The following is a 25,353-nucleotide window of genomic DNA, read 5'->3' on the forward strand; positions in this document are numbered from 1 at the left end:
TCAAACCATATCATTTGGTGATTACTGGTGCTCAGGAGGGCACCCACCTGGACACCAGGTCAAGTATCATACCCTTCCTCGTGGGTTCTATTACATTTGCTTGAGGAGAGCCCCTTGAAGGACATCCACTATCCCTCAGCTTCTCATAGATTACGCAGAAGGGATTCTCAAGTCTACATCTGGCAGATTAAAATCTCCAATAAGCAAAACTTCTCCCTTCTTTCTCACCTTTCAAATGCCTTCAACCAGATCTTTGTCCACGTCTTCTGTTTGAGTTGGAGGCCTGTATTCCACACCAGTAAAAATGGATGGCACCATCATCAGTTTTTAGGATGGCCCATAATGTGCTGCTTCTCTACCCCATGTCCCTTGCAGTTCAGTTGCTTGGACATCATTTTTTACATAAATAGCTACTCCTTTGCCTTTTCTGTTTCCAGACCACTAAAAATATTTGAGATAGCATCCGAATTACTCAACAGATCAGGGAAACCTCATCCTAGTGGCAGTTTTAGGGGCAGCAACTTCCAAATTACTCCTATCCAAATTGTCCTGAACATAAATGCACTCAACCTGGGCTGGGGAGCTCATGTAAAGAAGCTCTACACTTATAGCCTATGGTCTCCTCAAGAAAAGCTTCATCAGGTAAATTTCCTTGAGCTAAGAGAAAAATTTAGGATACTCTAAGGACTATCAGAGATCAGTTGGCCAACAAAATTGATGTAATTCAGACAGACAGTTGGGTAGCTAAGTTCTAGGGCAGTGGTTCTCAACCTTTTTCCCATCATGACACACCTGACAGACCATGCTCACATGTGTGGTACACACTGCTCTTTACAATTCATGGCGGAAATAAAAAATAAAAGTTCGGTATTGTTTTTATTGTTAAGAATGACACGATAGATAAGTACTCTGAACAAAAATTGCATAAATAGTAAACATCCCATACCAAAACAGCACCAATTTCCAGCACTCAAACAGTAACCACCTTACCTAAGAAAAGGCAACACTGAAAATATTACACCAGGTCTTAAGGCACCATTACACCTCTTATTAGGAAAATGGACCAAGCCAGGCTGCCATAGAGCCCTACACAGAAACTACAAGCCAACAGAAAACCTCACCTGAATCACATGTGCTGACCCTCACCTAACTGAGAATAAAGAGACCATAAAGCATAACTAGAAACATGCAGATAAAACTGAACTGGAAACCGCAACAAACCAGAGAGACAATATGCAGTAAAACAAAGGAAAAAGAGAAACTTCACCAGTTCTCAAAACAGATCAAGAAATTTAAAATCTCCTGGTTTCTATTTAAAACCTTTATGATTAGAGAGGACAAGTTGGCGACATAGCAGGTTCACTGAGGGTTCGAGCTGCTACTTTTGTCTTCCTTGCTAAGAATTGCCTGACCATGCCAGCCAAAAGGAAAGGAAAAGTAAGGGTTTTCCCCACTGAACCCTTACCTCCTCTTATGCAGCTTGAAATTGACCACTTTTTGACCCAGCTGGAAGGAAAGGGAAATGGTGAAGCCGCTGGAAGTTCCCGGGAAGGAGACTGGGAAGCTCCCCCGGATGAGGCGTCCGTAAGCCCAGACCAACATCCGCCTCCTGCTCACTGTGGCCCCAACAGAGACGCAGCCCAGTCGCTCTCCAATGACATGGTTAGAGCGACAGGGCAGGAGGGGGCTGTCTCTGGAGCAGTATTGGAGGTGAGGAGTTCCTCAGGTGTTGGAGAGAACAGCAAACGATGTATGAGTGGGAATTGGAATGCCGGGAGAACAGCAGAGGAGGGAGAATGGTGAAACATCCTTGAGAGAGAACCAGGAACCAACCTACCTCCAGACAGCCAGATGAACTGCTGCACATTACAACAAGGCTGGAGACGGTAACTCTCGATGTAATTTGGGATGTGGTGACTGGACTGAGCTCAGCCATAAACAGACTCGAAACAAAAATTGACTTAGTTTCTTCAAATTTTCATGAAAAGTTTCTTCAAATTTTCATGAAAAGTTTCTTCGTATCCAGCAGCAGACTAATGAGGTTTCCATTAGAGTTGGGGAGATTGAAAATAATATCAAGTCTCTCCAAACTCTTAATGCTGCAGTAGTTAAAGATCAGCTAGCCTGCTCTCGGCGCCTCGAGATGATTGAAAATAATATGAGACACCTAAATGTTAGGATGTTAAATATCCCTAATGTGGCGGGTGAAACTTCTTTTATTTCTTTAAAGAGATTTTTTACAGAGGCACTTCGATTTTCTAATGAAGATATTCCTTCTATAAATTCTTGTTTTTTTTTAACAAAAAGAGCCTCTGTTCCTGCTGTCTTTATACCCACAAACTTAACAAGTTTTTTTTTTAGAGAACTCTAGTTTAGACGTCTTCGAGAGAAATACATTAATTGTATCATTTATCACAACGCAAGATATAAATAAACTTATGAGAATGTATTTTTGTAAATTTCCAATATTGTTTCATGGGCAACCAGTTAAGATATATCCTGATTTGGCTCGAGTTACTCGGATAAGGAGGAGAGAATTTTTGGCCCTAAGGCAAAGAGTTACCTTGCTAGGATTTTCATTTTTGCTTCGATATCCTTGTTGTTGTGTAATAAAAAGAGGTGAAGGAAACGTTCATATTTTTTCAGCCAGAACAGTTGCGCCAGTTTGTGGAGGCCCAGTTACCTGTTACCTCATCCCCATTGCCTCCAAATAAGTAAGGCTTAAATATGTAATATACCAGCTGTAGTACTATGTTAATGCCCTAACTATTAGCTTATTTCTTTTGTATAATCTCCTTATTTGATATTTCTGTCCTCTCAACTCTTATTTTTCCTATAAATATTTAGATTGCGAATATACAAATTGAGAATTTCAAATTGAATATAATATAATTTTCTTTTTTGTATGGATAATGGTTGGATATTGTCAAAATTTGATTCATTCAATTACATCAAACTTTGAAATTATTTTTGAAATTTGTAATTCAAAAACTATAAATAAAGAATGAAAAAAAATATAGAAAATCAATAGCAGTAAAACTGTACTAACAAAAAGAACAGATTTCAAAATAGCTGATAAATGGAATATCTAATTAAAAACTCATATAAAAAATTTCTAGATACCAATAAAATATTTCAATATCGACACACAGACCCAATAATACATACCTGGGAATGTTTGATATCCAGGTGCCCTGAGATTATTTTGAATTTGCAGGAGGAGGGATGGTTTGCTTGGAACTTTCTCCTCTCTCTTCTGTCACACACAAATGCTCTCTCTCACACTGGCTCTCGATCTCACATATATACACATGCTTTTTCTCTCTCACCTGTATGGGCAATTAATCACACATTTACATACATGCTGTCTTGTCTTTTCACACTTACACACACAGGCTTTCAATCACACACTTACATGCTCTCTTTCACACACACACTCTCATTCACACATTTACACACATGCTCTCTTTCTCTCACTTACACACAGACTTTCAGTCACATATTCACATGCACTCTCACCTACACCGGCTCTCAATCACACACAGACATACATGCTCTCTTACTTTTACGGACAGGTTCTTAATCATACATACACATCTCTCTCTTACACATACAGGTTCTCAGTCATACAGTTACATTCATGCTCTCTCTCACACAAAGGATCTCAATCACACACATACTCTTTCACACAAACAAGTTTTCAATCACACACTTACTCTCAATCACTCACATACATGCTTTCTCTCTCTCACACACACACACACTCACGCAAACTCAAACATGCTTTCTCATTCTCTTCCCCCCCCCCCCCCCCCAAACTAGCGAACAGCAGCAGCCGCCTCCATTTCCTGCCTTAGCGGTGGCGGCAGCAGCCTCCTCCATTTCCAGCCCTCGCGGCCTCAAGAAAGGACTCCCATCCGCCACGAGGGCTGACGTTGCTCCTCTTCTTCAGATCATGCTGCTCTTCTTTGGGCCGATGCTGCCCGCACTAGCATGGGCTCTTCTTCCCACACTCGCGGCCACTGCATATCACTTCCTTTTCCGGGCCACAGAGGGAAGAAGAGACCATGCTGGTTCCACTGACTCCAGCTAGCCTGCCACGTTCCGCCCAGGCTGTCAGCATTTTAAGCCCAGGCAGGGGGAGCAGCTGGGTCAGCATGGGACTGGGAAGTGTGGCATCACACCTGCGCATATTTGGCGACACACTGGTTGAGAACCGCTGTTCTAGGGGCATAAGCAGGGAAGAACAGGATCGTACCTCCTGTTTTGGGAGACTGTCAGTGTAGAACTGAGCCACCTCTTAGCCATCTCTTAAGGGATGACTCAGAGTCACTTATCTGCCAGAGAAAGCAAATGTCTTAGCAGACAAACTCAGTTTGGAACTGAAACCACTCAAGTAGTCTCTAGATAAAGGAATAGCAAATCAGATATTCCTCAAGTGGGAGATACCTGAGGTGTATCTGTTTGTGTGTCTGAACAGAGATTCCACAGTTCTGTTCAAGGAAAGGGTCACAGAGCAAACTTACCTTCACACGCCTTCTCTTTAAATTGGGGAAAGGGCCTTTTGTATGCTTATCCTTCAGTTCCTCAAGTAGCAAAGATTCTGCTGAAACTCAGAAGAGGCTGGGCAACTGTGATTCTCTTAGCCCCCTATTTGCCAGGATACATTTGGTTCCTGCTTCTTCAGGAATTATCTATCAAGGAGCCAGTTCAGTTGGGGAATTCTCCAACTCTAGGCAAGAAATTATATGCAGTATCAAGGAACTTTCCTTCACCCCAACGTCAGATCTTAACCTCACAGCCTGGATGTTGAGAGGATAGTATTTGATTCTGTAAATCTGTCTGAAGATGTCTTTTACAAAAGATTCTACTAGAAGGTCTTATGGTTTTAAATGAAGAAGGTTTGCCTTATGGTATGAGGGAAAGACCATTGATCCTTTTTCCTGTCCCAAACAATCAACTTAAATACCTTCTACTTCTCTGAATCTTGTCTCAGCAGTTACTCAGGGTTCACCTTGGTGCACTTGGTGCTTATCACCACCATATGTAACGTAAACTCATCTCTGTACTCACCTTTAGTTTTCAGATTCATGTGGGGCTAGTTTGTATTGAAGCCTCCTCCTGTGTTATGGGACCTCAACGAGGTATGCTGCGGGTCTGCAAAAGGGATAGCGGGGGAAGCAGTTGCACAGTATGCCAAAAAATAAAATCTCGGCATGTACTTTCACTGCCTTGACCACCTCCTCCCCTTCATTACTGTTAAAAGTATGTGTGTTTTTACCCACATGGTGGGGGGCAATATTAGATTATATTTTTAGGAAGCTAAGCAGACATTTATCAGTATAAACCTTTTGATTATTGCCCTCTTAAATGTAATCTGTTAATCAGTTTGCCTTAAACTTATTCTATTTTCTTTCTATGATGTGGTCCTATCTGTTGTACCCATCCTGTTGCTCATCTGTTTGTCCCACTTGTATAGATTGTACTACAGCTCACAAATACTTCCCTTCCCCTTTTACTCTCTCACAGTGAGCTTAATAGTACTAAATCTAATGTACTTATGTTTTTATAAAAAAAAATGTATGTAAACCATTGTGATTTTGAACTCCTAATGTTCAAGATATTAGATATATCTAAGATTTTTTTTTTAAGAAACAGATTATCTGATTGCAGCAAGAATGGGTCATAGCCTAAAATATTTTTGCATCACCTGAAAGAAAGTTGGATAAGTTCTTGAAGGAGAAGTCCATTAACCTGCTATTAATCAAGTTGTCTTAGAGAATAGCCACCTCTATTACTGGCTTCAGTAGCATGGGATCTGCTTAGTGTTTGGGTACTTGCCAGGTACTTGTAGCCTGGATTGGCCACTGTTGGAAACAGGATACTGGGCTTGATGGACCCTTGATCTGACCCGGTATTGCAATTTATGTTAAGTTCTTAAAGCTGTGATGGAATATTGTAGTTTGTGTATATTTAATACATGTAGTAGTACAAACAGTTTCTTCCTTGGCTGGGAGGAAGAGCATTACAGAAAGTAGCATGGCTAGAACATTCAGATATTTCTTTTGGTCTTTCTTTTTTTTTTTTAAAGGACACCAACATTTCATAATTTTGTGAAAGTAGCATTAACAAAAAATCCAAAGAAGAGACCAACAGCAGAAAGACTTCTAACTGTAAGTGTTTAATTCAGAAAATATACTGAAAATAGTAATCAGTATTAAACGTACCACCAATTATAATGAACTTCACAAAGATTTTTATGCTTTCATAAAGTTTATCTGATGTCCAATAATAAGGAACTGTAAACCTGGGAAACAGATTTTTAATGTTTTTCCTGGGAAGAGGGGTCTTATTTTTTTTATTTTTATTTTTGAGGGAGTAGTTGGGGCTAAATGAAGGTGAAATGCATAACATGGTCCTTTGGGAAATTGTGAAATATTTTAACAAAAATTGACACCCAGGGGGCTGTTTGGATTCTGGTAGGAGCTCTGATGCATGGCCTGTGGCCCAGGACCATCACTGCAGTGGGTGTGGAACAGGATATAAAATAGGAGAAAAATCCCCTGATAGCTGCACATGAAGGCTCATGGTGCCATATCACAGCCCTAATTCCAACTGACCTGGAAGTACAAATGAGCAGGAGGAAATTGATGGGCATTTAAATTTGGCTGACTTGAGTTAGAGAAAACAGTTCTGCATCCTTAAATGCGAAGGAACACACTATCTACCTACAATCTTCAGTTTTTGCATACTTTCCCATCATTTTTCACAGGTTATTTCCCACAGTTTATTAAATCCTGCAATCCCGCGGTTGAGAACATATGGATTTTACCTGCAGTAGTAACATCTGCTTTTCTAGCCCCCTTGAGCTGCAATCCCTATAAAGCAGAGCTTCCCAGACCTATCCTGAGGACTCCACAGCCAGTTGTGTTTTCAGGATATCCACAATGAATATGCATGAGATAATTTGCATATCAAGAACTCTGTATATGCAAATATATTTCATACATATGCATTTTGGAAATCCTGAAAACACGACTGGCTGTGGGGTCCCCAGGACAGATTTGGGAAGCCCTGCTATAAAGACCAGCTAGTCCCCAAATCCTTAAAAACACACCCTTTCCCCCTTTCCCCCTTTCCCCCACTCCCCAAACATCACAAACTCTGCTCCACCCCCAGCCTCTGCCCCAAAATGTCACCAGCTGATCCAAGGCTCCCTTTTTCCCCACACAGTGCCAATTTTATCCCTCTTCCTCTACTTCCTTCCTCTTGTTTCCCTATGGAATGCATGCTCAGTTTCTAATCTTGCCGTCATTCATGTCATCTTCATTTCTTTCCCGTCATCTTGCTCTGACAGATCTGGTTTTCCTCTGAAGTGTCTGCCTTAGTTGCTGTTTTGTCTCAGATTCTTTTATTCACCATAAATAAGTAGGAAGAATTAGCCACACAAGGGAAATGTTATCAGATGGCACCACCTCAGTCCAAGCTTAAAGCATGACCGGTCCCCTGCAGTTATAGAGAGGGAAATCCCACACATATCAAGAAAAGCTTTCTAAGTTTTGTACAGCTTTCTGAGAAATGCTTCACATCATCGCTGTCAGATGGCATCACACACATATGTAGCTGATTATTTTGTCCATGGAGAACATCCATTACAGGTAAGCAACTGTTTTCTCTCACACCTTGCTCGGTTAGTTGCGGTGGAGGTGTTGGCTTGTTGCTTTCACCTCCTGCAGGTTTCATCTCCTTCCTTCCTTCAGCCCACTTCTTTTCTTCCTTTGAGATCCACATTGTCTGCCTGTTAGCCTCTCAAAAGGATAAGGAGGCAATCATCTATCATCCCCCTAATAAATCCTCCTCCTCCTTCCTCTTTGACTCCTGGCTTTTCTTTTTCCAGGACTTCTTTTCCTTTCTCTTATCCTCTGAAACTTCAACCTCCATGTTGACCTCTTTGAAACATTTACTGCAAATCTTCTTGCCTTAAGAATCTCATATGACCTCTATACTCTCTCCACTTTTCTCACTCACTATTATGGCCATAGTCTTGATCTAGTTTTCTTCTAAATGTGTGTGCACACTCTTTCTCTGGCTTTTCCTCCTCTGTTCTTCCCCTCTTTGATCATCATTAATTTCTTAGCAACCAGTCAGATGAATCCAGAACAAATGTGTTATGTACCTCCACCAGCAGATGGAGATGGAGCAAACTGACATTATAGTATATATTCCCTTGCAGTGACATCAACCTGCCAGTATTCTTTGTCTCCAGCAGATGGTGGACGTGCATGTGCATCTCCCCTCTGGGATTGCTTCATTTTAAAGAAAAGGAGAAATAAGGAAATAAATAGGCCCTGCTCTTCTGCGATACCAAATGGTCTCTCCCACAGTTGAGAATTCCTGAGGTGTTCAAATGCCTTGATCTGTTAGCTGATTTTTCAGCCGACATGGGCTTAGCTGCTTGAGCAGCTCAGCGGGTGCAGAAAGCAGAGTGCAGCAGTGATGGCACATGCCCTCTCCCCCCGCAGCTGGAGACAGTCTCTGTACTCACTGCAGCTCAGCCTTACCTGGCTAAGTCTAAATAAATAAATAAATACGATTATACAGTGACTTAGGAGGTTATTTGTTGTGCAGGGCTTCCTCCTTCCCTGGTCTCAGTGCGCCGGTCTGACATTCATCCCTCTCTGTCGGAGGTCGAGGGACGTTGGCAGCCTAGTGGATTGAGCAGCCTTGTTAGGCTAGACCCCACTCCGAGGCTTTTTGCTGCGTGCCGCATGGTAAGCCGCAATGGCATTTTTTGCGTTTTCTAAGGCTGCTCTATACAGGAGTGTCAGTTCGGCGTGTGTGTCTAGCTGTATCCAGGTTGTGCGTCCAGTTTTTGGATGCACAGTTGAGCCTTGTAGTTGGACCTTGTAGTCTGTGCGTCCATGTTAAGTGGTAAGTGCGCTTACGTTTTTTATACATTTATTTTTTTAGACGCCTAGGTGTGTGCCCCTGAATGGTGGATGCATAATTTTTGGGTGCCTAGGTTGAGCATGCATAAAAAAAGTAAAACAGCTTAATGCTCGCCTCTGGCTGCAGCTCAGCACACTGTCGGCCATAATGGCATCTGTACCTATGAAGCCTAAGAGTCTTTCTATTTGCACTGCTTGTCATATTTGAGCGTCTCAGCCAAAAATGCCCGCTGATTTGTGCCAGCAATGTTTGGAGGCTCAGGGAGAATTCACTTCCTCTGATTTCACTAAGCCTGGTTTTTCCCAACCAGATGTAGGTCTGGGTAAAGACTGTTCAGATGGGGTGCCTGATATTGGAATTCCCTCTACTGGTTCCTCAGCATAGGAAGGTAGCTCAGTGAGTACACCTCAGGTACCTCTTGGTCTGGATACTTCTACTTTTTCATGGGTAGAATTTTTTCCAGGGATTGCAATCCTTTCTTCAGGTGCAGACATCTGCCCTGTCCGATGCTCCTAAAGGAGAGGCGCAGGTTGGAACCTTGTCTGGACCTTCTGTTAAGCGCCAGAGTACTCCTTAGAGTGGCAGCGGGACCTCTGGATAGAGATCCAGATGGCACGGATGATGACGCCGATCCTGCCTCTATTGAGGATGGTGATATTATTCCAGGACAAGCAGGATGCTAGTCCTCACATATGGGTGATGTCACTGACGGAGCCTATCACGGAAAACTTTCTGTCAAAGTTTCTAGAAACGTTTGACTGGCACACTGAGCATGCCCAGCATGCCATGATATTCTCAGCCACAGGGGTCTCCCTTCAGTCTTCGTTTTTCCGCGCTGCTTTTGGCATCGCGGAGTAAGAGCCTGTGTGAGATTTCTCACACAAATTCTGACTAAAAATCAGATCAAAATTCATTTTTTCTCTCCCACAATCGAGGTTTCCCTCGTTACCACTGGCCGGTGAGTAGATAAATTCCCTTCCGACTCATTTGAGTTTGAGAATTTTTTCTTCAGATATACATCGGCTGTCGAGGTTATCATGGCCACGGGATTTAAAAAATGTCCCAAATGTGATCGGACCATGTCTATTACGGATCCGCACCTCGAGTGTGTACTTTGTTTGGGCCAATCTCATGATGTCTCATCCTGCCTGAAATGTGCAGAAATGACCGCTAAAGGTCGGAAAGCACGACAAGAAAAGATGGAACACTTGTTCCATCTTCAACTCTTACCTTCCCCATCGACGTCCACTCAGTCATCTCTGGCTGGAGCTTCAAAAAGGATAATCCTTAAACGTCGTCTGGAAGGTTCAGGGGACTGTTTATCACCAACCCCATCGGTGGCATCGACCAAATCAGCATCGGAGCATAGGTCAAAACATCGGTATCGGCAACCTTCGATACCGGAATCTCTACTATCCCCAGAGAAGTCGACAGCCAGGCGGCCTCGCCTTCAGGAAACAGAGGCCTTCGACATCAAGGCGTTCACCTTCTCTCGAGGTACCAGACATTGAACCTCCACAGGGCCCTGTGGTAGGACCGACAACGCCCCCACCACCACCACGTATAGCTGCTCTGCCTGCACCAGCTATTACGGAGGAATTGAGCAGATTTATCCGCCAAGCGGTGCTAGAAGCGCTCCAAGAGCATCGACCATCGATGCCAATGCCGACACCATTGTCTATGCCGGTGCCTCTGCCGATGCAGACACCCATACCGGTGCAGATGCCGGTGCCATCTCCAGACATAGGACCAGCACCAATGCCATTACCTGGGGCTCCAGGACAACCAGAATTAGGACTATTCCAAATGCTGATGAATAGATTTGATGCCCTCGTCTGTGCCATCCCACCGCAAACCTACTCCTGCTAAACCTGCAGGGCTAGGGGATGTTCCTGGACAGAAACCTGTCGCTGATCCTCAACCAGGGCTTTCAGGTGTCTTTAGACCATTGATTCCATCACTTCCACCGAGGTCTACTCCTGCTTCTCCTTCCGGACAAGTGCCATATGACTCATGGGAGGAGAAAAATACTGATTCATTGGAAAGCTTCATGTCTGACCTGTCTCCTCCTGAAGGCAGGAAAAAGTCTCCACCAGAAGACTTGTCCTTCACAAATTTCATAAAAGACATGGCAGACACAATTCCCTTCAACTTAGTGTCTGAGGAGGATACATGATAGCAGACTTTAGAAGTCTTACAATTTGTTGACCCTCCAAAAGAAGTCATGGCCATTCCTGTCCACAAAGTACTCTTGGAGTTACAACATAGGCTTTGGGAACATCCATGTTCCGTTCCACCTATTAATAAAAGAGTGGACTCTACATACCTTGTTCAACATGTGCCTGGTTATCAAAAGCCACAGTTACCACATCAATCGGTAGTAGTTGAATCGGCTCAAAAGAAGTCCAAAAGAGTACGACCTCATTCCTCCACTCCACCTGGGAAGGATCATAGATTCCTAGATTCTTTTGGTAGAAAGATATTCCAAGGAGCTATGCTCAACTCAAGAATAGCGTCCCATCAACTTTATATGGCGCAATACCAAAGCAATCTATGGAAGCAGATGCAGGAACTTTCTAACTCCCTACCTCAACAGTACCAGAATGCAGCTCAGGCCATTATATATAAAGGACTTGAGGCTGGAAAGCACGAAGTCCGGGCTGCCTACGATAACTTCGAAACATCTTCAAGGGTGGCAGCCTCAGGAATTAGTGCACATCATTAGGCCTGGCTAAAAGCATCTGACCTCAGGCCTGAGGTACAAGAGAAGCCAGTGAATTTGCCCTGCGTGGGTGACAACCTCTTTGGGTCGAAAGTCCAGGATGCAGTGACCCAACTAAAAGAACACACAGAGACATTGCGCCAACTGTCGTCAGTTCCGCAAGATGACATTGCGGACGGGATAGAAGGTAAGGTTTGTCTTTTTGCGGATGACATTAAGATCTGCAACAGAGTGGACACGCCGGAAGGAGTGGAGAGAATGAGACATGATTTAAGGAAGCTGGAAGAGTGGTCGAAGATATGGCAGTTGAGATTCGATGCCAAGAAGTGCAGAGTCATGCATATGAGAAGTTGAAATCCGAATGAACTGTATTCGATAGGGGGAGAAAGGCTGATGTGCACGGAGCAGGAGAGAGACCTTGGGGTGATAGTGTCTAATGATCTGAAGTCGGCAAAACAATGTGACAAGGCGATAGCTAAAGCCAGAAGAATTCTGGGCTGCTTAGAGAGAGGAATATCGAGTAAGAAAAGGGAATTGATTATCCCCTTGTACAGGTCCTTGGTGAGGCCTCACCTGGAGTACTGTGTTCAGTTCTGGAGACCGTATCTCCAAAGAGACAGTGACAAGATGGAGGCGGTCCAGAGAAGGGCGACCAAAAAGGTGGAGGGTCTTCATCGAATGACTTATGAGGAGACATAGAAATGACGGCAGAAGAAGACCAAATGGCCCATCCAGTCTACCCAGCAAGTTTTGCACTTTTTTTTTTCTCATACTTATCTGTTACTCCAGGTCCTTAGTAACCTTTTGGTTCTATTTCCCTTCCACCCCCACCATTAATGTAGAGAGCAGTGTTGGAATTGCATCTAAGTGAAAAATCTAGCTTAATTAGTTAGGGGTAGTAACCGCCGCAATAAGCAAGCTACACCCATGCTTATTTGTTTACCCAGACTATGTAATTCAGTCCTTGGTTGTTGTCTGTATATAGTTCCACTTTTCTTCATTCCCCCTGCCGTTGAAGCAGTCCATAGGAAATCCACTCAACTGTTTGTATCCTTTGATCCAAACAAACAGGGTAATCAGTGGGCAAACACACTCTCTCCAACTGGCTAGCAGATTGTATAGAATTCTGTTATGAAAAAGCAGGCCTTCCTCTCCAAGGGCGAGTAAAGGCGCATTCAGTAAGAGCAATGTCAACCTCAGTAGCACACTATCGGTCAGTGCCAATCCTCGACATATGCAAAGCAGCAACATGGCGTTCTCTTCACACCTTTGCAGCTCATTACTGTTTGGATAAAGGACAACAAGATTCAGCCTACAGACAATCTGTTAAAGAACTTGTTTCCAGTATAATCCCAACTCCTTCTACATCCAACCTGCTGTGATTTTTGGCTGCCTCATTTTTACCAACAATACTGCAATGTTGCTTCACTACAAAGTGACTCGGCCTCTAGCTTGCTAATCACCCATATGTGAGGACTAGCATCCTGCTTGTCCTGGGATAAAGCAAAATTGCTTACCTTGTAATAGGTGTTATCCCAGGACAGCAGGAAATAGTCCTCACGAAACCCACCCGCCACCCCGCGGAGTTGGGTCAGATTGATTTTATTTTATTTTTTGCTAAAGCTTATTGCTACATACGAGACTGAAGGGAGACCCATGTGGCTGAGAATATCATGGCATGCTCAGTGTGCCAGTCAAAAGTTTCTAGAAACTTTGACAGAGTTTTCCTTGATAGGCTCCGTCAGTGACGTCACCCGTATGTGAGGACTACATCCTGCTGTCCTGGGATAACACCTATTTCAAGGTAAGCAATTTTGCTTTCCTCCTGGATTAGAACCGTATAGAACTATGTTACGGTTCTTGCATAGAGATGAACTACCAGCTCTGATTTCTAAGACCTTAAAAATGCCTGGAGTTCCTGGGGCAGGTTCAGTGTCTGAGTCAAAGAGAAATCCCATTTTGGTTTCTTTGCATAAAACTTCTTGTTTTTTCCCGGTGATGGAGGCCATTCCAGAATTGATTGATCTTGAGTCAGGTACCCCAGAGAGCCAGAGGGGTGGTTTCGATCGTAGCACCCAATTGTCAGTTATGGTTGATGAATTGGTAGGCCGATGTGACCTCCAAGGCTAACCTCACCAAATTGCCCTTTAATGGCTTGCTTTTGTTTGGCAGTGAGTTAGAGAAGCTGGCCAGTAAATGGGGCGAATCTCCAGTTCCTCGTTTGCTGGAGGATAAAGAAGCAAGTGCAGCGCTCCTTTAACATGAGAAGTCATGCTAGAGGATCCAAGTGTTTTCAACCCTATAGAGGAGCGACCTTTCAGAGGACTTGACCCTTCGGTAGGTCTCAGTCCTTTCGTCCCCAACAACACAGAAGATGCACAGGATTGGGTAGTGGAACCTCCTGAGTCTCCCAATGAAGGTTTGCCGACCCACCTCCAGGAACAGGAGATAGTGGGACACCTCTGTCTCTTTTATCAGAGGAGGGTCGAAATCACATTGGAACAATGGGTCCTGGAGATAATACGAGAAGGATATGTGATAGTTTTGCAGTGTTCCTCAAGACATATTCATGGAGTCTCCCTGCCACTCCCCGCAGAAGAAGCAGGCAGTGGAGGGTACTTTGGCAAGGCTTCTCAGTCTGAGGGCTGAGGTCCCAGTGCCTACATCTCAAGAAAATATAGGGCAATATTCCATTTATTTCTTGTGCCAAAGAAGGAGGACTCTCTTCATCCCATTCTGGACCTCAAGAGCGTCATCTGCGAGTGAAGCATTTTCACATGGAAACATTGCGCTTGGTGATTATGGCCATGCAGTCAGGGGAATTTCTGACTTCTCTGGATCTGGATCTATCAGGTGTATCTCCACCTTCCCATCCAACTAGAACATCACTTCCTGTGGTTTGCAGTTCTGGGATGCCACTTTCAGTTTTGGGCATTGCCCTTTGGTCTGGCCATCGCTTCCAGAACCTTTTCCAAGGTAATGGTGATAGTTACGGCACAGTTGAGAGAGGATGGAATCCTAGTACGCTCGTATTTGGACGACTAGCTGATTCATGCCAAGTTGCTACAAAAGAGCCACCTAGTGATTCGCAAGGTGACTTCTCTTTTGCGGGAGCTCAGCTGGGTGGTGAACCTAGCCAAGAGAGTCATCAGCCTACACAGTCATTGGAATACCTGGGGGTTTGGTTAAACACTAGGCAGGGCAAAGTGTTCCTGCCAGAAGCTCGAATTCAGAAATTGCTAGCGCAGCTCCATCTGTTATTGAATATTCTGTGCCCAACCATATGGTCTTACCTGCAGGTTCTTGTCTTAATGGTGGTGACTCTCTTGGAAGGCTCTCGCCTTTTTCAGAGATCAGAAAATGGTGGATTCTTGTTGGCTCATCCTGATGTGGCCCGTTTTCTGAAAGGAGTGAAACATCTTTGTTGTCCTTTATGGTTTCCAGTGCCCCTATGGAGTCTTAATTTGGTTTTGGATTTTTTGACAGGCCCTAAGTTTAGACCGCTACGTACTCTGTCCTTGAACAGTTTTCCTTATGGCAATTTGTTCTGCGTGTAGGGTTTCTGAACTAAAGGTTTTGTCTTGCCGGGAGCCATTCCTTCGGGTGACTCCTGGAGCAGTACAGCTGCCTACTTTTCCTTCTTTTCTACCGAAGGTGGTCACTGACTTTCACTTGAATCAGTCCATCTCCCTGTCATCTCTGGTCAGAGAGACGTAGAGGAGTATTGTCTGTTGTGACCCTTGGATGTCAAGTGACAAATTCTCGGGTATCTGCAGTTTATTAAGCCTTTACAGAAGACGAAGTGCCTGTTTCTCCTTCACGGTGGTACTAGGCAGGAAGAGGTGGCCTCATGGGCTACCATAACTCTCTAGATTAAGGAGGTAGTCACGGCTTCATATCTTGATGCTAGGTAGCCGTTACCTAGTCAGGTCAGGGCTCATTACACTAGGGCTCAGACAGTGTCATGGGCGGAGGTTAGATTGTTGTCTCCCGTTGACATTTGCCAAGCTGCGACATGGTCTTCCTTACAAAACTTTTCCAGGTATTATCATCTGGATGTTTATGCCTGGGAGGATGCGGCCTTTGCTCTGCGGTTTTGACTGGACCCCAGGCAGCCTTCCGCCCTATTTGGGAGTAGTTTGGGCACATCCCACTTGTTCTGGATTCATCTGACTGGACGCTGAGAAATTTCTACTTACCTGATGATTTCCTTTTCTTTAGGACGGTCAGATGAATCCAGCTTCCCTCCCTTGGCTGCCGAATGATTGCATATTGATCCTCCTGTGTGCCTACGTGTTACAGGGATTACTGGTAAGTGAAACTCCAGACCCTAGACTAGTGTTATTACATTCTTGTCTGAGCTCAATGTTGGTTGTTGGCTGAATATTGAAATTATCTGTTTTTAATCAGGTTTTTAATATTTTTTTGCTAGTTTGTCCATAGATGCTTTTGAAGAGAATACTGGCAGGCTGATGTCACTGCAGGGGTGTGATGTCAGTTTGCTCCGTCTCCATCTGCTGGTGGAGGTGCATAACCCACTTGTTCTGTATTCATCTGACTGTACTAAAGAAAAGGAAATTATCAGGTAAGTAGTAATTTCTCAGTTTTTAATCTTTTGCTCGGTCTCACCCTGTCACCACACCCCTATTGGAATCTCTAAACTATTAACCTTTGCACTCTTTGCTACTGTCTTTTCTCTTACTTCTGCTGCCCCTTCTTCCATTTCTGAAGTTGTAGAAAAGGAAACTGCCCATCTTCTCTCCTATTGCAAGCTTAATGTTTCTTCCTCTGATCCCATTCCTGCTTTGCCCCTCATTTCTGTAACCCGTGCAGTCAACTCAACACCCTTCATATTTTCAATCTATCACTTTCTACTGCAACTTTTCCTGCTGCCTTCAAACACACCTCTCCTCAAAAACCTCTGGGCCCTACTTGCTTTGCCAATGATCATCCTGTCTTCCTCCTGCTGTTTATATCCAGACTGCTAAAACATGCAGTTTCCTTCTGTTGCCTTTACTTTCTTGCATCCTACGTAGTTTTTAGTCTTCTTTAGTCTGGCATCCATTTTCCATTAAAGTGAGATGTCAAGTTTGCCCTCTGATACAGGTAGTCATGTTGATGTTATGGAAGCAGCCACATTTCATGCTTCTTGTTAACAAGAAATCTTTAAGAATATGCAGAACAGGCTTGCCGACATGCCTTTTGTAAGAGAATCTCTGAAGAAGGTTAGATGCTGGACCTTATTGAGGATGACAAGTCTACTTCACTGAGACATTCCATCTCTGATCTGCCTTCTGGATGTCCAGAAATTTGAGTGGATCCAGAGGAAGCCATTTTTCTGTCATAAATACATTTCCCAGTCTCCCCTGATGCCCCCCCCCGCCTCAATCGGTAGGCAAAGAAACACCAATATATTCAGAAGAACTCTGAACTGTTCACAGATACCCCTTAAAGGTTATGTGAGGGTGGGAAAAGAAACCGTCCTGGCAGGTACCAAGTTAATCACACAACACCCACCTACACCAACCGTGTATTCCAGTACACAACTCTGTAAACAATTTAAAGAATGCAAGGTACTGGTATATACTGTTACACACCCTACCACCAGCAAAACATTTGTTGGACCTTCCAATCTCGAGTAAGCATTTATGAATCAAACTCGACTGTGATAAGGGGTCACATTACTTTAATTATAAACACATATACCTTTTGTTAGATTTTTTGAATACCAATTTTTCTTAAAAATAGTCTTATTAGATTTTTTTAAATATCAATTGATCTTAGAAATAGTCTCAACAAGACTGATGCAGCATCCCAGCAGAAGGAAAAGATGGTCAATATTTAATAACCAGGAATACTTATCCACGAAGAACAGGTCCTGAAAGTCCCGACATGGCCATGTTTCGGACCGAAGTCCTGCTTCAGGGGAACAACTGACACAATCGAATCCAATTCAATGAAAAATATCCATCCACTGCATGAAATATTCCATCAGAAAATGTGGTTAATTCGGTGCAAATCCTTTGCTACAAGCGGTCTGCATTCAGACACGCATCGCTTGGAAAATGGCGACGACCCGGAACCTTTTATAATGGCCTTCCGGAAACCCAGCAGTAATAGTTCACCTTCAAGTCCGCTCTCCATCACAGGGGAAATAACAAGTCCCCCATCACGTCCTCCAGCAGCTATATAGGCCCAGGCTCATTTGAAAATAAATGCAGAACATATTCTTCATCAGGTCCGCTTAGCAATTCATCCAATCAAAATAGACCAGTATTTTCTCCCGGCCTCTCAAGCTCATAACAGAGGAAACAGGAGAAAAACCCCACACTGATCAAATCAAAGAATACCAATTGATTCTTTCGTTTAGACCGTGGGGATCAACAGTATTTAAAGAAAATATCCAAAAATGCTCCCGACGGTTCAAAACCAATTGTATATCGCCCCCTCTTGGACTGTGATACACCTGCTCCAAAATGGACCAGCGTAAATCTGTAAATACATGATTCTCTTTAATACAGTGTTGCACAAGAGGAGCCGTAATCTTTAGAGCAGAGCTTTCCAAAGTGTGTGTCGGGACACAGTGTGTCGCCTGTAGTGTGGAGGTGTGTCGCCCGGTCCACAGGGCCAGCGGAAGCAGGGAACTATAGCAGGAAGATCGGCGGGCAGTGGTGGAGCTTATTTCACCACGGCCCGAAGAAAAGGGTCACGTTCACTCCTCCTCCTTCCTGCCTGTGCAGCCCTGGAAGAAAAACATTGCCGGAGCCGCGTGGGCAGGAAGGAGGAGGAGCATCTGCTGCGTACAGAAGAAGAGCAGCATTAATGGGCCGTTGCGGATCCCACATCGTGACGGCCTGAGAAGAGGAGGAAACCCGATAGCAGGGCCGCTGCGGATCCCACGTCGTGGCAGCCCGAGAAGAGGAGGAAACCCGATAGCAGGGCCGCTGCAGATCCCATGTCACGGCCAGGGAAGATCAGGGCCTCTGAAGAGCCCATCCTTCAGCAACCCGTGCAGAGGGACAGCATGTGCCAGTGAGAGCCTGTGCTTGAGCAAGAGAGCATGTAGGAGTGAGAGAGCCTGTGTGTGTGAGAGTGAGACAGCATGTGCATGAGAGACAGTATGTATGTATGTATATGAGAGAGGCAAGTGAGAGTGAGAGCTGTGGATGTGTGAGATTGCATGTGAGTGAGAGCCTGTGTGTGTGAGAATGTGTGAGATAGCGTGTGAGAATGAGAACCTGATTGTGTGTTTGAGGGAAGACAGATGGAGAGAAAAGAAATAGAAAAAAAGACCCTGTAAAAGGAATTGGCAAAAAAACAAGAAAGGAAAGGTGGAAAAAAAAGCCTGTGACCAACCGATTAGAAAACTAAGATCAGACAGCAAAGGTAAAAAAAAAATATATATTTTAGTGATTGGCACATGTAATCTTTGGGAATGTGCAAGAGTAGCACTTTCTCTATGCCGATCTCACAATGTACGAGATCAGCATGGAGGAAGTGGAAGCCTGCAAATATTTATTATGAGATAGGTTGTGTTGTGAAACATTTTATTTATGTATATATTTAAGGAAACGTACATAAATTGTTGAAATACATTTTGTTCGTTTAACCTTTAACTTCTGGTTTGCTGGTAGACTGAATTACTGTGTCACAAAATTATGTTTGTCTAAAAAGTGTGTCACCAACATGAAAAGTTTGGAAAGCTCTGCTTTAGAGTCTTAATGCAACTCCTATGCTCGATGAGTCTAGTGCGGATCTTTCTCTTAGTCCGTCCAACATAGACCAGATTACAAGGGCATTGTGTTACATATACTACACCCGTGGAGTCACATGTAGTAAGCTTTTCGTGGCGTATCACAGCACCTGAATGGGGAGCTTGCCATTGTTCCCCCGTCAATGCTAAAGCACACATGTCACAAGCGCTGCAGGTCTGATGCCCACCAGAAATCACCTCCCTTTTGGTAGACAAAAAAGTTGAATGTACAATCCTGTCTCGAATATTTCGGCCTTTGAAGTACGCAAACCTCGGGCCCGATTGAAACACTCGATGGAGGGATAAAACCTGCCAATGGGTACGTACGATATTAACAACATCGTTCACATACCGGGAGAATTTTAAAGTGCAGGTGAGATCTTGATTGTACGGACGTTGATACTGTAACAACAAATTTCTATTTGCAAAGAGAGCCCGCTTGTATGCCTTCTTAATGACCATGTGGATATCCCTTCTGAGCATCTGTCTGTTGACACTGTCATAGTACTTCGTTATGAAATTGGCTGACACCACCTTGTAGAAAGGAACCCAGTTTTTGTGCAGTCTTTGTCAGTTAGCCTGGTGTTAACCTCACTAATGAAAACTCCTTTTGATCATTCTTGCTCTTCTAAGTTCAAGTATGTGACTTGGAAGGTTACATTTTTGGTAGTAGCCACTTTAGCATGCAGTCAGTGAGTTCCAGGCCTTAGTGACTTATCCACCTTATATCTGAATTCTACCAGATCAGGGTGATGCTCTGCATGCATCCTAAATTCTTATCTGAAGTGTCAAATTTCCACCTCCATTCTCCTCCTAGCATTCTTTCCTTGTCCACATGCCTATAAGGGAGAAGCTATACTTTATATTCTGGATTGCAAAAGAGCCATCTTCTGTATGGAACAGATTAGCCCTTAGAAAATCCATCCAACTTTTTATTTCTTTTCATACCAATGAGCTAAGCTTCTCAATGACAATACCATCTATAATTAGATAGCAGAGGGCATCTTTTGTTTTGCCCTAACAAATTTGATCTTAGAAGTGCATGTCAAAGCCCATAATGTCAAGACCACGTTCTTAGAAGAAATATATAAGACTGCAACAGGGGGCTCAGTCCACACTTTCATCAGTCATTGTTGCTTTGATATAGTCTGCCAGCAGGATTCCTATAAGACTTATTTGAGGAATAAAGCTTAACTCTGACCCTCCATTTGCATTATTTTTTCTTTTTTTGAAAAATAGAACGCAAACATCAGAACAGACCTGGAAACAAACAAGATGAGGTTTCTCCTCTCGCCAAAAATGTTTTACTGTGCTTTTGCATACTTGCATTCTTTTTGTCTGGTTTTTCTACCTTTTTTTTGTTTTTGCATCTGGCAGTGTATCCCTCGTCCTTTAGATTTCCAGCTCTCACAGACCCAGGAATCTTGCCACTGTGAGCTAGATTCAAAATGTTAATAATAATGTGGCCCAAGAACTGTATTTTGCCCACCTCTGCCAGAATAGCCAGGCTTTCAACTTTTCTTAAAGGCTGGGTAATGAAACTGGGCAGATGTCTAAAGGAAGAGCATTTCACATACTGGGGACAAAATACACAAAAGAAGAGTGACTAATAATAACATAATAAATTACTGCAGATAAAGACCCAAAATGGCCCATCCACTCTGCCCAGTAAGGTGTTTAGGGGTATTACTGTCACTTCATTCATGTTACCCTCTTACCTTCTGTTTAGGATTTTAACTGCCACTCTGTGCAGGTTACCCCATGCAGAAAAGTTATCATAGTTACTCTTGTGCTTCATTTCCATCTTCTTGCCACTAGGGATCCTCAGTTTATGCCATGCCCTTTAGACAAAAACAGCAACAGAATTTAAAAAAAAAAAGGGGTGAGGGCATGGGATAAACAGAATCCCTAGTGGCAAGAGAATGGAGATGAAGCACTGGGGTAACCTGCATGGATGGGCAGTTACAACTCTAAAGAGAAGGCATGGAGGAATCCTGCTTGGAGTCGGGCCTAGTGACTGGCTGGGTTAGAAACTGCTTGAGTGGGAAGCAACAAAGGGTGATGGGCACATAGTTCATGCCAACAAAAAGAGGGCCACCAGTGGTATGCTGCAGGGATTGATCCTCTGTTCTGTTGAACATTTTAATTATTACCCAAAACAATGAGTCCAAAAAAGTGAAATATGCAGCCATAATATCCTTATAAGAAAAAAAAAGGGGGGGGGGCATTCACCAAATATTTCTCTCTAAGTAGCCATTCTCACATATTGCAGCCCAAGCCAGAACGAAATGCTACTTACAATTATTGCAAACCTGTTTGTAACACCCATGTATCTATTGAATAAATCGTTTTTAATATTATGAGTCATGTATAATCATGTCTTGCCAGAATTGCCAGTTTTTTTTTAAACTTTTTTTTTTTTTAATAAATTGCAAGTAAAATAAAGTCCATTGAGAATAGTCACTTCCCTTGGTATTTTTCAAAACAGCTTCAGTCGGGAAATGTTACATTCTCAGCAGAGTATCTAAGCCCAACTTGACACCATATTTCTTTGATTGCTGCTTTAGGGACATCCGGCTACAACAGCCGCATTAGTCAATACAAAGAACTGTGAACAGGAAAACACTATACTAACGTAGCCAGAAAATATCATCACTCACATTGTCCCATATAGATAAAACATTACTTCTTCAAATCCCCAAACTGTGTGATGTTGCAAGCATCGTCGTCATGAACACTGCTTACTGCAGTTACGTTTTATACCGAGCTGGAAATGTCAGCATGTCTAGTATAAAGAGGAGAAAAGCTAAAGCACCACCTGAATGTTAATCAATGGACAGTTAAAACAAAGAAATAAGTAAAACACAGATCTGCTGTCCAAATTAATGCCATTCAGTTTTGGCATTTAACCCTCCATGGTATGTAGTAACTAAGTGAAAAATCCACTTTTGTTCTCTTTGGCTAAGGCACTTAACCCTATTCCCTCCCTGCCAATCAGCATGTATATGATCCAATATTGTCCATTTCAATTCTTAAAAACAATGATGGTTAGCTGAATAATGTGGTACCAGAGGAGCATTTGCACGAAATGTTATTACAGCTTCTATGCTCTATATCACAAAGGTAGATTGACAGTTCCAATTATGATGAACCCTGATAGTTTGCCCTCTGCGTGAAATGATCTGCTCATTTTCCCAACTCTGCATACAAAAATCACATGAATTACATACAGTGATATATTAATCTTCCTGTGGTGGTGCTTCATATCCATGTTCTAAAAAGCGTTTGCATGTTTAAAATCTTCAATATTAGAATAAAACCTAAGTCAAAAGAAGTGTCCAGTTTGTAAATTCTTTTTTAGATGATTTGGATGAAAACGTAAAAAATGTAGATTTCTTTCGTTTGGTTTCCTGTATAATGATATCAGTAGATATGTAGGTATTAAGTACAGTATTGCAATAATTATTAGTAGTATTTTGTTCTGGCTTAGGCTGCAGTATGTGAGTGGTTACTTAGAGAGAAAATATATGGTGAATGCCCCTTTTTTATAAGAACATTTTCATAAATAATATTGTGCAAAGGCTACCTGGAAAAGTTTGCCATTTTGTGAATAATACCAAAATCTGCAATAGGTAACCACTCACAATGCACATATAAGAAGGACCCAAACTACCAAAGAAATAAAGTTTTTTTAAATGAAGTGTTTTCTCCTTTTGAGAAGTATATTTGATTGACTTAATTTTGATTCTTCTAAGTGGAAGTTTTAATTAATATGGGGGTTGTGGGAGGAGGTTGGGGGTTTTTGTGTTTAATGTTTTACTCTTGAAGTATGCTCTTACCACTCTTCTGTTTCAGCATAGCTTTGTGGTACATCCTAGTCTTTCAAGAGTCCTAGCTATTGAACTACTGGACAAAGTCAATAATCCAGACCATCATCAACATTACAGCGAAGCTGATGATGATGACATTGAGGTAAAGAAGCACTTTTGTTGTTCTTGCTCTAAATGTTGCTACTACCCTAGAGCACTATATGATAGTTCTAGAAAAGCTCATAGTATGAAGTTGTGGGCTGCGTGGGGGGAGTAGAATCAAGGGCAACATCAGAAGATCGTTCTTTCCTGAAAAAGTGACTGCTGCATGGAATGAACCCCCTCAGTGGAGGTGGTAGAGACAAAAAAAGTAATAGAATTCAAGGAAGCATAGGGATCAGCACAGAAGATCTCTAGTTGTGAAGGAAATCCCAGAGATCAACTGGGTCTGGGGCATTTCACCAGAATTAAAATTGGGCAAACTATATGGGTCAAACCATCGTTTTTTGTTTGTTTGTTTTGTTTTTTTTAATCTGTCTCTAAGTTTCTAGATGGGAATTAGCTGGCTAAACTCCAATGCCTTCTTAGTCTTCACTCTGTCATACATTTTTTTACATTCTGCTGTCTAAAAAATACAAATCAGAATATAATAAAGTAGCAGTTTCTTATCGAAGTTGCTTACCTATATCGGATGTTCTCCATGGACAGCAAACAGCCACACAATATGGATGATGTCACCTGACAGCTTCATATTAGGCTTCATCTTTTTCCAAGTTCAGAAGTTTTGAAGATCCCTTCTGAGCAGATGTACTGCCACACACACCTGCTCCTCATTCTTTTTCCAAACTTAAATAACTTTCCAGGGAGGCGGACAGGTTTGTGTAACTGTTTTTTTGTCCACAGAGAACACTTGTTACAGGTACGTAATTTTGCTTTCTCCATGGATAAGCAGAACAATAAAATCACACAATATGGGGCTCCTGGGCTGAGGATTGCATTAGCATTATTCTGAAGTTTTCAAGTGTTTGCAACCTATTGCTTTGATGCAGGAAGTTCTACTCATTCATCTTAGAAAGTTTTTCAGTTGTCAAATATTCTGTCCTTGCAGGACTCCTTCTCCAGACAGTAAGCTTGGTGAAGGTGTATATTGTTGATCACATAGCTGCTTTACAGATGTCACTATAGAATGCTGAATTTTAATGCACCATTTAAATAGCGGCTGCGTGCACCATTTAAATAGCAGCTGCCTTTATTGGATACGTTATCTGTTCTCCTTTCATCTTGCCACGATGGACGCTGCATTGTTAGCCATTTCGATAGTGTCTGTTTGAACTGAATTGCCCTTTTTAGGCCAAATCATAGAATATAAAAAACTGATTGGACTTTCTATGTGCCTTGGTTCTGCCCATATAAAATATAAAGGCACTTCTGCAATCCAAAGCATGTAATGCTTGTTCAGCTTGCATGGCATGTGGTTTTGGAAAAAATGTTGGTAGAATTATTTGTTACAGATGGAACTGTGACATTATTTTTGGCAAGAAAGTTGGATGAGTTCTGAAGACTATTTTGTTTTTGAATATTTGGGTGTAAGGAATATAGGTGACTAGTGTCTGTAACTTACTCTTCTGGCTGATGTTATGACTATTAAAAAGTGTTCCATGTAATGAATTTCATTTCTGCAGTAGCCATTGGCATGAACAGTGACTGCATTTACTGTACTAAAACTTGATTCAAGTCCTATTGAGGTGGTAAAGGTAGCTGAATAGTTTTCTTCCTTTCTGAAAGATCTGTCCTGTCAAGTAAGAGTGGAGCAAGATAAATCTGACTGGCTCCCACTACATCATGGTGTCCCACAAGGTTCCTGCTTATCTGCAGTGATGTTCAATATCTATCTTTTGCCCTTGTGAATGTTGTCTTCAGTTGTTACACTGATGATTTACAGCTACTGTTTTTGGTAGCTGATAATTGGGAAGGTAGTCTTCAGTCAGTTACTAACATTGTGAATGATATCACCCAGTAGATGACTAAGAATAGTCTATTAGAAAATGTTTAAAAAAAAAAAATGAAATGATTCCTTTTGCACCTGTACAGGATATGAATACCCCAATAACTACAAATGG

At 42.6% G+C, this 25,353-nt stretch overlaps 1 protein-coding gene across 3 annotated transcripts in view; it reads left to right on the plus strand.

Moving 5' to 3' along the window:
- MAP4K5 (mitogen-activated protein kinase kinase kinase kinase 5) overlaps positions 1–25,353 on the plus strand; it is a 341,354-nt gene that overhangs the window by 167,002 nt on the left and 148,999 nt on the right. For all 3 annotated transcript variants that reach the window (XM_029598355.1, XM_029598353.1, XM_029598354.1), the window contains 2 exons: positions 6,092–6,173; positions 23,280–23,396. In XM_029598355.1, coding sequence (XP_029454215.1) covers positions 6,092–6,173; positions 23,280–23,396 — 199 coding nt within the window. The remainder of the gene's footprint in view (positions 1–6,091; positions 6,174–23,279; positions 23,397–25,353) is intronic.

The sequence above is a fragment of the Rhinatrema bivittatum genome, chromosome 4 (genome assembly GCF_901001135.1).
Source record: "Rhinatrema bivittatum chromosome 4, aRhiBiv1.1, whole genome shotgun sequence".
In the NCBI taxonomy this organism is placed as follows: domain Eukaryota; kingdom Metazoa; phylum Chordata; class Amphibia; order Gymnophiona; family Rhinatrematidae; genus Rhinatrema; species Rhinatrema bivittatum.